Source organism: Carassius gibelio, chromosome A22 (genome assembly GCF_023724105.1).
Source record: "Carassius gibelio isolate Cgi1373 ecotype wild population from Czech Republic chromosome A22, carGib1.2-hapl.c, whole genome shotgun sequence".
Taxonomy (NCBI): domain Eukaryota; kingdom Metazoa; phylum Chordata; class Actinopteri; order Cypriniformes; family Cyprinidae; genus Carassius; species Carassius gibelio.
In genome coordinates, this window is record NC_068392.1 from 9,142,739 (window position 1) to 9,154,935 (window position 12,197).

General features: G+C 36.3%; 1 protein-coding gene across 1 annotated transcript; it reads right to left on the bottom strand.

The window, feature by feature from the left end:
- Window positions 1-218: 218 nt before the first annotated feature.
- On the bottom strand, window positions 219-5,377 carry LOC127942659 (podocin-like). Its single transcript, XM_052538512.1, has 8 exons — window positions 4,893-5,377; window positions 4,708-4,811; window positions 4,522-4,594; window positions 4,148-4,230; window positions 3,348-3,551; window positions 3,215-3,270; window positions 1,434-1,512; window positions 219-1,356 (listed from the first exon to the last, which is right to left on the bottom strand). Exons 1-8 carry the CDS (start codon window positions 5,185-5,187, stop codon window positions 1,090-1,092), a joined length of 1,161 nt encoding a protein of 386 aa, XP_052394472.1. The 5' UTR covers window positions 5,188-5,377; the 3' UTR covers window positions 219-1,089.
- Window positions 5,378-12,197: the final 6,820 nt, after the last annotated feature.

Genomic DNA, 12,197 nt, shown 5'->3' on the forward strand with positions numbered 1-12,197 from the left:
GGGCTCAACTCAGAACGAAACAGAGAATGAGCTTTACCAACTTTCTAAATTTCAGAGGGCTTAACAATCCTCTCAACCATGCTCTCTTCCTTGAGTAATGATTCAGATCGAGTTCTCGCCTGAAATGCCATGGATTCTTCTGCTCTGTGTTCATTCAGAAAGAGTGTGGTGAGTGGGTGGAGGCCTGTCGGGTGTGAAGGGATGCCCTGTGGAGCTCCAGCTGTCTGGAAAAACTGCCACAGTCTGTGAGTGACATTAGCATGGGTCTTCTGGTTGAATACAGTTATGCTAATACAGAATGTGAGTTACTTTATTGGATTTCTTCTTAGCTTGAGCAACAACCAGAGGAACCTAACAAAGAAGATGAAGAGGAACCCTTGAAAGACACCACTTGGCCTTATTTTTTCCAAATTTCTGATGAATATGTAACTAACACATATAAGCTGTTAGCTTGCTAGCCATACAGCTAGTTTGAAACAAGAAACAAAATCTGGAGAGGCAGCTACAGGCTCGACCTAGTGTGGAGACCAAGTGTACATGCAGTGATTTATGAAGCACCACTCATACAAGTCTGTCTCAAACCAAGTAGCTTTCTGTTGGTCAATTCGACTTGATCGACTTGAATACAGTATATGTTATGAACTGACCTGTTCTCTGACCTCTGACTATATTTAACCTTTTTACAGCGAGCAGTAAGAATGTAACACCCTCATTTAAGGCCCCCAGCACCCCTTTTGAAGCTAAAACAAGAAGTCAGAAACCTGAGGCACCAAGAAATGCTAAATGGGAATAAACGCCATACTGGAGCTCACGCTATTCAACAGACACATCTCTATTTGAAGTGTACTTGAATTGCACATATCATAAAATTTGCTAAAGATTACATTTAATAGTGTAAATTATTAGTGTTTTTAAAGATTAAGTTAAAGAGTTAGATGGAGCAAAGGCAACTACATGTAAAAATAGAGGAAATAAGCAGGCACAATTAAATATTGATCCATACCATAATCCAATAACCAATATAGTACTGATATATCGTGCATGTTTATGTAAAAACATCCTAAGTGAACACTGACAGTCATGTTGTGTTTACATCACGGGCAAATCTTTGTTAGCATCATCTGAGCCATTGTCTGTGGTCAGGCTTTGATTGGCAGGTCTGGTCAAACTGCTGAGGTCGATGGGTTGAGTCAGGACATCAGGAGGTATGTTGAGGACCACAGCAGGCTGCTCAGAGCGCAAATTGTTGAGGAGCTGCAGGAGACGGAGGTGCACAACCATTGGAGAACCAGAGAGAGACTCTACAGAGGCCTTCAAAGCCTCACAAGCCGCCTTTTCTCCCTCTGCAGCGATCACCTGTGGGAAGCAAAGCTGGGTTGTAAACTAAAACGTTGTGGGTTCAAATCCCATTTCGTACTTATGGCTTTACTTACTTTGACTTGTGCCTGACGTCTCGCTTCGGCCTCCACAGCAAAGTTGCGTTGCAGCTCAGGTGGAAGACTGATTTCTTCTCTGCAACAGTGGAGATACAGTATTGTTCAAAATAATAGCAGTACAATGTGACTAACCAGAATAATCAAGGTTTTTCGTATATTTTTTTATTGCTACGTGGCAAACAAGTTACCAGTAGGTTCAGTAGATTCTCAGAAAACAAATGAGACCCAGCATTCATGATATGCACGCTCTTAAGGCTGTGCAATTGGGCAAATAGTTGAATTAGTTGAAAGGGGTGTGTTCAAAAAAATAGCAGTGTGGCATTCAATCACTGAGGTCATCAATTTTGTGAAGAAACAGGTGTGAATCAGGTGGCCCCTATTTAACGATGAAGCCAACACTTGTTGAACATGCATTTGAAAGCTGAGGAAAATGGGTCGTTCAAGACATTGTTCAGAAGAACAGCGTACTTTGATTAAAAAGTTGATTAGAGAGGGGAAAACCTATAAAGAGGTGCAAAAAATGATAGGCTGTTCAGCTAAAATGATCTCCAATGCCTTAAAATGGAGAGCAAAACCAGAGAGACGTGGAAGAAAACGGAAGACAACCATCAAAATGGATAGAAGAATAACCAGAATGGCAAAGGCTCAGCCAATGATCACCTCCAGGATGATCAAAGACAGTCTGGAGTTACCTGTAAGTACTGTGACAGTTAGAAGACGTCTGTGTGAAGCTAATCTATTTTCAAGAATCCCCCGCAAAGTCCCTCTGTTAAAAAAAAGGCATGTGCAGAAGAGGTTACAATTTGCCAAAGAACACATCAACTGGCCTAAAGAGAAATGGAGGAACATTTTGTGGACTGATGAGAGTAAAATTGTTCTTTTTGGGTCCAAGGGCCACAGGCAGTTTGTGAGACGACCCCCAAACTCTGAATTCAAGCCACAGTACACAGTGAAGACAGTGAAGCATGGAGGTGCAAGCATCATGATATGGGCATGTTTCTCCTACTTTGGTGTTGGGCCTATTTATCGCATACCAGGGATCATGGATCAGTTTGCATATGTTAAAATACTTGAAGAGGTCATGTTGCCCTATGCTGAAGAGGACATGCCCTTGAAATGGTTGTTTCAACAAGACAATGACCCAAAACACACTAGTAAACGGGCAAAGTCTTGGTTCCAAACCAACAAAATTAATGTTATGGAGTGGCCAGCCCAATCTCCAGACCTTAATCCAATTGAGAACTTGTGGGGTGATATCAAAAATGCTGTTTCTGAAGCAAAACCAAGAAATGTGAATGAATTGTGGAATGTTGTTAAAGAATCATGGAGTGGAATAACAGCTGAGAGGTGCCACAAGTTGGTTGACTCCATGCCACACAGATGTCAAGCAGTTTTAAAAAACTGTGGTCATACAACTAAATATTAGTTTAGTGATTCACAGGATTGCTAAATCCCAGAAAAAAAAAATGTTTGTACAAAATAGTTTTGAGTTTGTACAGTCAAAGGTAGACACTGCTATTTTTTTGAACACACCCCTTTCAACTAATTGCCCAATTGCACAGCCTTAAGAGCGTGCATATCATGAATGCTGGGTCTTGTTTGTTTTCTGAGAATCTACTGAACCTACTGGTAACTTGTTTGCCACGTAGCAATAAAAAATATACTAAAAACCTTGATTATTCTGGTTAGTCACATTGTACTGCTATTATTTTGAACAATACTGTATGTTATGAGTGCCTTGATGGGAAAACCTTTGGAGATCTGTTCTATGTACTTACATCTCCGCTCTTTCCACCTTGATTCCCCACCTGCAGGTTACCGAATCTAAACTGACCTGCCCGACAAATGAAATCGTAGTAAAAACGTATTGCTTCAAGTCCTTGTGAGGTGTTCATATTTGTTGACATTTACCTGAACCTCCCGGGCCATTCGTTTCCGGTTCCGCAAAATGTCAGTGAAGGTATGGTGGGCTAGTATCTCTCTAACAGACACCTGGGTCAGAGACTGCAGCACATCTGGGACACTGGCAAGGGAGGAGTAACACACAGAGATGTTCTCGATACGATAGTAACACACCGCGCTCACTTCAGTGCACACCAGATCTTTGGTCACCACCTGATGATATAATGAAATGAAATTATATGGCTTGTTGGAGACGTGTTTTATCATTTTTTAGACTTGCACTTTTCTTAGCAGTCGATAAAATGGGCCATTAAAATACTCTTGACTTGCTTTGAAAGATCCAAGCCATATCTAGAGACCTAAGAGTGTTTTATTTATTTATTTTTTCAATTGGGCTAGTCTTCAACAAGATGCACCCTCATGTTTACATACGTGTGTAAGTGACACAGTCAGCTTTTTAGAGTGCACTTCATTAAATGACTCCGAGGTCATCTCAGAAAATACAATGCTGCATACATAGACCTTAGTCGGGGGGTAGCACAATGTTTCATTTTTGACAGGAATGAAAGCAAGGCTGTGAGGGATAGAAATACAGTCCGTAAAAAAAATCGACTGCATGTCGACTGTTCGGCAGACAAAATGTGTTTTCGAAAAAACTTTCAGTAGACAAAAACTCAGTAAAGCTTTTATACATTCGTCCCTTACATACTCGTTTTCATCCATGTTAAATTCAATATGGTGTCTAACCTGATTAAAGGTCTATGAGCGGAAAAAAAACAGAGACTTTACTATCAAGGCAAAGAAATTACCGTGTGAGGAGGGATCTTCAGTATGTTCAGACGAATGTCCACGATATGGCATACATCCAAAAATGGGAAATAAAACATCAGTCCTGCAACAAAATTAAACATGTATGTATGTAAGTCCACAAACATAAATTATTAAAATATAAAAATTATTTCTTTTTAATACTAAAAGAACATTAAAATCAGTAATATATTAATTACAAATTATATAAACTAAATTATATTAAAAATCTGTTACATTAACAATTATACATTAATAATATTAAAATATAAACATACAAATTTTATACAAATATTTTTAAAATAAAATGTATTTTCATAATAACTAGAATATGGCTATAAACTATAAAAGTGTTAATATGTAAATTAAAATGTACCAGGGCCCCTTGGTCTCTTCTGCAATAAATGCCCCAACCGAAATATAACGGCTCTCTCATGTTCTCTCACAATCTACAAATAAACAGTTTTATACATAACAACATTTATAAATGAAAGTTGTAAACGTACCAAATACATTATAATATTTTATTATTATTATTAAATCCCACTGGTTAAAAGCATACCTTCACACAGAACCATATGGAAAAAGGCAAGAAGAAGATCACCACAGACAGGACCAAAATGATCAGAAGTAGCTCACAAACTCCAAGGTATCTCTTCTTCAAGGCTTTAGTGAAATATTAAAGACCAAAGAACATATTATAGATCGTTTCCATCTGTTCTGAGATGTTTTCTTCTCCACACTTACCTTCTCCAGGTCCTTCGGTCTCCAGTAATCCCAGCAACTCCTCTCGATCTTCTTTTATTTGTTCCCTCACACTGTCTACATTTACAACAGTGCTGCTAGAGATTATTTGAGCCTCTTTAGCTTCACCTCTTTCTTCTTCTACTGTCACATCTGGTTTTTCTTTTCTTTTGTGGGGCTCTTGGAGCTTCACGGATTTGGGTGCTCTGGTTTTCCTCTCTTTAGCAGAAGGTGATGGCTCTCTCTTAACCCGTCCAGATCTGGAAGAATGCTGAGATGTTTCTGCTCTTTTCTCCATTATTGGCCTCTCTCATGAGAAGCATCCAGAGATCAGTGAGAGGAGCATCTGTTGTGATGGTTCATCTGGTGTCTGGTCTGCTCCTGTGGACTTCTGTGGTTCTGAAAAGGGAGTATTTCTGTAGGCCTGTGCAGGTTCATATGATGACAGGGGAGTGTTTGCGCTCTTCTAATTAATTTTACACAGTGGTAACGTCCTACACAGAGGTGAATGGAACATAATGTGTTTTTAGAAAAAGTATCTATCTATATATCTATCTATCTAATATTTATGTATTTTAGCAAATATATACATATAATGAAATAAGACAGCATTTATAGAGAATGATTATTTGGAAAAATCTGTGGAAAAAGTCAGTCTATGTAACAAAACTAGGTTACTTACCTCACAGTGTTGTAAACTGACAATTATTTGATAAAAAGGCAATGCAAAATGTTTTGGGAAATAATATTTATATAATTATTATTAAGTTTAGTACTAATAGTATGGATATTAAGATTGTGGTTCATGTTTTCTTTTTAAGATCTTTGTTTAATACCAAAGTAATGTTTATTTATATGTGTGTGTTTATACACACACACACACAAGAAAATGCAAATTTGAATTTATATTTACTATTTAGATTTAGAATAAAAAAATGTGATTAAAAATAATTAAATAATTAAAATTAAAAAATATATAATTTTATTCAAAACAAGTATAAATTATTTTTTAAATAGACTGTTATAAATCTACCAAAATGTATCAGTTTTTGTTGATATGCCTGACAATAAAAATAAAAATCAAATATAAATTGCCCAATTTTATTTATTAATATTATCTTTTTTTTTTTTTTTTTTTTTACTAATAAACTTAATGCATGTAGTCTAGCCAATGTAAAAAATGTTTTCAACACTCATTTACACCTTTAGGCCCTGTAGTTTGTAGCATATCTTTGCATAAGTATTATTTAATTTACTTAAGAAAAACTGAAATTTATACTATATTTATATATTTTAAAAATGTATATTAAAAAAAGAAAAGTAGCTGTACATCATAAGCTGTGTGTAAAGTTTATTGAATGCTGATGTAACACGTGCCTCAGGAAGACTGCTGCATCTGCCCACACAACAGACGCTGATGAAATATACTTTAACCTACACTTCTGCAATCACTCCTGTTATAAAAATCAATCTCGGAGGATATTTTTTGACGCACGCTCCATTGACGTCATCGTCATTGCGCTCGCGCACCTGTCATGGAAAATTCCAATTACAAATTCCAAAAAACGTGGCCTGTCGCGTGATCTTCACGGAAGTTTATCTTGTACAACTAGTATTAATATATCGCCCATAATACACATTAATAATATACATGCATACATATACATTTATAGGACCGCCATGATTTCGAGGTTATCTTAAATAGACACGTGAATTTTGCGTTAAAGCAGTATAGTCAACAAAATGAACTGACATTTTATTTTATTTTTTATTTTATTTTTTGTCTAAAGGGTGTCTGTCGACATCATGAGGGATCACATTTACGTTTAAACTGTCATGTTTTTGTCAGCTGTCAAGTAAGTTAATTATGTAGGCTACTCGTGTTTGTAGCTGTCAGTATGATCCAAGATCAGCTCCTCACGGTTTTGAAGAAAGATGTCCGCTCTCTTCTGGTCTCTGCTAAGCATGGTTTGACCCTTGAACAGCTCAAGAAGGACAACCAGACCATGCTGGGCTTCCCAATGCCCCTCAGGTTACTGGGATTCAGAAATGTTTTGGATATGGTCAAGGAAATGCCGGATGTTGTGCATTTGGAATACCTACTCGACGGCAGCATCATGTTGAAAAGAGATTTTAGTGTTTTATCCCTTTTGTTTGCTGCTAAATCAGTATTTATGGCCTAGAAAAATTAATTATGCTAAATCACCTGAATACAGTATGAAATTGATAAATTATATTGCTAGTCTTTTGGCTTTTTTCAATCTTTTTTCGACATTTGATTGGACAAACATTTGGACACGCCCACAAGTGCAAGATGAGTCATACAAAAATATCTTTAAGATGTTTATGATTAATATGTAAAACTGACATCTTAGAGACTTCTATCAGATGTTTGTAGATGAAGCGGTCTTCAAACACAAACACATAATTTTATTTGCTCGTTTTATTTACAGTGTTTTGTCACACTGTAGTCATTTGCATTCCTCTTTTTCTCAACATTTTCTTTCTGTCTTTGCTTTTTCACAGAGTATTTGGACTCCGAGTGCAATCAGCTCTTTTAGAAGATGTGCAGTGAGCACACTCTGGTGGGCACCATCCACAGCTACCAGGAGGACTTCCTGTTGCTCTAGTGTGCCACAAACACGGAGGAGGATGTCTATATTCACCTCGCCCTAGAGAAAGAGGGCCACGCCCTTCCCTCCATGACTACTTCTGGATTGGTCTGAGCACAAATGTTCATTTAAGACCCTTCAGTAGATGATGGTTTCTTCTCATTTGGCTTTTAGGTGTCAGGGCAGTTCCACCCAGTGACGTCTTATTTCGGAGATTACCATCTTGAGGACGTAAAGGACAGGAGGAGGTCTGTCTGCTGAGGCTGTGCTGTAAATAGAGGAATGAGAGTGAGCAGCACTGGATCCTGTGGGTGTTTGGGAGCTCAGGTTTTTAAAGGGATAGTTCACCCAAAAATAAAAATTACCCCATGATTTACTCACCCTCAAGTAGTGAGGAGATATGAGCAGATATATTAGGGATCTGCTGATAGACATGGCTTTCAAACGCTCCTGTGTATATCTGAGTAAGTGCGCATTAAAGAGTGTGAAGCGATGATCACTGTAGCCAATCACAGACATATCTGTTGAGCACGTGAACACTGTGGCCAATGAGAGGTGTTTAAAAATCCACTCAACAGCGCTCATAATACTAGTATCGTCACATTTTTAAAATTTGACAACACTAGCCTCAAGCCATACTAAATGTATATGACTTTCTTTTAGACAAATACAATCAGATTTATATGTATAAAAAATGCTGGCTCTTTAAAGATTTATAATGGCAGTGAATGAGTGTTGAGATTTTGAATGCCAAAAAAGTGCCTCGATCCATCATGTAAAGTGCTCCTCACGGCTCTGGGGGATTAATAAAGGACTTCTGAAGCAAAGAGATGCATTTGTATAAGAAAAATATCCATTTTGGATATATCCATGGAAGAACCAGGACATTTTTAAATATAACTGTATTCATCTGAAAGAAGAAAGTCATATACACATAGAATGGCTTGAGGATGAGTAGATCAAGCGATAATTGACATTCCTTTTTGAACTATCCTTTTAAGTGCCGTACTGTGTATCTCTATGAAGTTAATAAACAAATTGATATACAAAGCTTCTGTTCACACATTCCAGGCAATGAAACTATATTGTGCAAATATTTTGATCTGAAATATTTTTAGTTTATTAAAACAATGTATTATACTGGTGTAGCTTTGTTTGTGAGCAAGTAATCAAGAGTAATTTGCCGAAAGAGTAAAATTATTTGCGACTCTAGTTGGTTCATTCCAGGTTTCCAGCTCTGAAACTAACTTCTCCATAAATGTGGACTCAATCCTGGACCTTCCTGCCCTTGAGTGTATAAATGTTCCTGACATCAAAACTGCAGCTAAAGTTAGTCGTATTACATCTATATAAAACATATTTTGAATTAATTTCTTTAATATATATTTCCTTTCAGAGTGGAAAGGTTAATCCATCTGAAGCTCTGCAGGCTGAAGTCCTATTATGCTGCAGTGAATGGAATCAGGGATGGACAGTAGAGGACAAGACAGATAAGACGAAGCTTCAACATGACATCATGACTGAAGACGGATCGAAGGTAAGGATGCCGTCTCGTCCACAATAGGCATGATGACATGAGAGCTTTTGAGCGTTAGATATATTTGACAGGTAAAGCCTGAGGTATAATCTGATTCCAGTGCTCATGAATAAAGCTCCAGGATTCAGACTTTCATTCCTCACAGCGTTTAGCACACCGTCATTGCTCAGAATGACTTGAGGTGCTGTGCGTCTGGAGATTTAATCTCATGACGTATTTTTTTCCCCATTACATCCCCGTTCTCCCGCTGAGCCCTTTGGGAGGCAGTTAATCTTAAGTGTGCGGTGATTAGATGAGAATGTTAATTAGTCTCTACGCAGAGGTTCATTTGCTTAATCATTCAAAAGAAGGGTTCATTGGAAAAGGCAAGTTTCTACAAGAGATATGTGATATTAATTTTCAGCTGTTTGCAGGATGAAATCACAGAATCTAGCAAAGCAATTGCCGTTTCTTTTAAAGCTAAAGTGTCATTTTTGATGTTAAAATACTTGCTGAAATACTTTATTAATGGTTAAAATGTGTAAAATATTTATAACAATTTTTATTTTAGAAGACATACATTTTTATTATATAATATTAAGATTTAAGGTAAAAAAAAAATTGTTTGTAAATTAAAATTTTTTTTTTTGCTTGATAAACAGAAAATAAATAAATAAATACAATTATCTATGTGTAAAATCGTGCTTAAATACTATATAATAACTATAATTAAGCCATTTGATTAATCCAAACCCTTCAAAATTATTTTACTAAATATAATAAAATGTATCTATATTGCTACTTTTTTTATATTCTTTTTTTTACAGAGTAGCTAAAGTGTCATTTTTATTTTAAAATACTAGCTTAACTTGCTAAAATGCAGAGACGACTTTAAGCCTGTTGCATGTTGATTAACCTAAAAGTGTGTTACTGTGGTGCTTTAAAAACATTGCTGTTTGTTAGCGTAATCTGACCAGCACAACTCTAACTAATTTGATTTTTTGACCTCTGACAGATGGGTCTTGTTTGATTTTCTTTTTTTTCTTTTTTTTTTTTTGGGGGGGGGGGGGGGGGTAATTTCTCATCTTATTAGCTCATTTTTAAAGCACATTAACTGATCTACATAGCCACATTATTTTTTTAATGTTTTTTTCACATAGACAGAGAGCTTGTCTGCTCCTCCACCTGTCCAAGCAATAAGTGACCTGCAGGTGTGTGCTTCTCCAGCTAAACCAAAGTCGTCTTAACCACATACACCAGCCCTTACACTCCTCCTTACCCCACCCTGATCAACTCCAGCTATCCAGGTACAGGACATCAACACTGCCACAATACCAAACATCCTAATGTCTTAAAAAAATGTTGTCATATCTACAGTAGTTGCATTGATGACATGATTCGCTTCACTGTTGAGTTTTCCTAGTTTTTCCAGGTGTACCCGTTATTCCAGTCCAGCCCCAGCTCTCCCACTCTATGATGCAATTGTTCAGCAGTCCAGTGCGTCTGGGAGCGGGTCCAAACAGTCCGTTCCAGCACCACATATCTCAGATAGCTCTGAGACCAGCTGCGCACCTGTCTGCCCGGGCCAACATCCTACACTGGCGCTCCAGTCACAGAGCCTGACAGTCCAGAAGCGCTGCGTGTTTTGTACTCTTGTCATGTTCAGTAACTTTTGTTCTTTCGTTTCTTTGGCTGCAACTTCCTAGAAGTAAATCAAATGATATATAAGAAAAGCAGTGACAAGTCAAAGCAGATACATCTCTTATTCTTTTTTAGCGCAATATATCTCCAGTAGCGCATTGTTCTTTATTTTTATGTATTTGAATGTATAGTGCTAAAGTGCTTAACCCCTGCTTTTTTTCTTTTATGTACCTTCAATCAATTCCACCCACTGGTTTTCCACTTTTTGGAATATTTTGTTTGACCCAACATTCAACGTGGGAGGATCCTTTGCTCCACTGAGCATGTTGAAATATTAAATTACTCAAAGAGGATGTTGTGTAACCAAGTGCATCCATAACATGACACAAAAACAGCGGAGCCAAGGAAAGGGTAAAGGTTGGCAGCGCTCCGCTGTTTCTGAATCTTCCTTGTTTAGTCCAATTACTGGTAATGGCATCTTAATGAGCTTTCTTCAAGGCCCTGAAGATGCCTGGTCTCTTAACAAGACCAGCTGGGAAAGCAAAAAATATTACCTCATTTAGAGAGGGAGAAAAGAAAGCAAAATTTTAAAGAAATCAAATTAACATTGGACGCTATGTTAACAAAATTAAATTCAAGAAACTTGTTTTTCTGAGTATGGAAGCCCATTTCTGCCACAAAAAGGAAAGAAAATTGTGACTTTTTATTTTGTATTAGTCCATTTTCGTCACATAATTAAAGAAATCATGCTTTGGTAAATTATAATTGACAAGTCATTATGGCATGGAAAATTTATGACAAAAATCTGATTTAAGAAATTGAGAAGTTGTAATTCTGACAATTTTTGGAGTAACAATAGACTTTTCATCTCATAAATATGACTAAACTTTTTATCTCATAATGTTGACGTAGTATCTCAACTTCATATTGTCATGATCATTTTGTAACCTTTTCTCCAAATTAAGACTTGGTATGTTAATTTCTGCTTGCGTCTCAACTGACTTATTTTTTATCTCATAATTGAATTTTGATAATTATAAATAATTATATACAATCTATTTATAATTTTTATAATTGTTTAGAATTTTCAAATGAATGTCATAATTTTGACATTATCTCATAACTGACTTGTCATAATTATCACTAGCATGTCATTATATAGACTTTAATATAATTATGAATTATCCCTTAATTGACTTTTTATCTCATATGATAATGGCTGTCATAATTTCACATTTTTATCTAATAATTTTTACTTAGTATCTCAATTTCGGCTAATATATATATATATATATATATATATATATATATATATATATATATATATATATATATAACTTTTTATCTAATTAGAATGCCATCATTTCGATTTACGTCATTAAAACTTATCTTGTAATTAACTTTTTTTTCTGCTTTTGACTCTTATATCATAGTTATGACCTGTCCATGATTTGAAATTTTATCTCATAATCGACTATGCCATCATTTTTATATTGTATCATAACTTTTTGATTACCTCAGAATTTCAACTTGTGCCAT

Bases quoted from the DNA above. Each gene is read 5' to 3' on its own strand.
- LOC127942659 (XM_052538512.1), bottom strand. From the start codon at position 5,187: ATGGAGAAAAGAGCAGAAACATCTCAGCATTCTTCCAGATCTGGACGG. The intron at 4,812-4,892 runs GTAAGTGTGGAG...ATTTCACTAAAG, and splicing joins GACCGAAGGACCTGGAGAAG to CCTTGAAGAAGAGATACCTT. The intron at 4,595-4,707 runs GTATGCTTTTAA...GTTTATTTGTAG, and splicing joins CCATATGGTTCTGTGTGAAG to ATTGTGAGAGAACATGAGAG.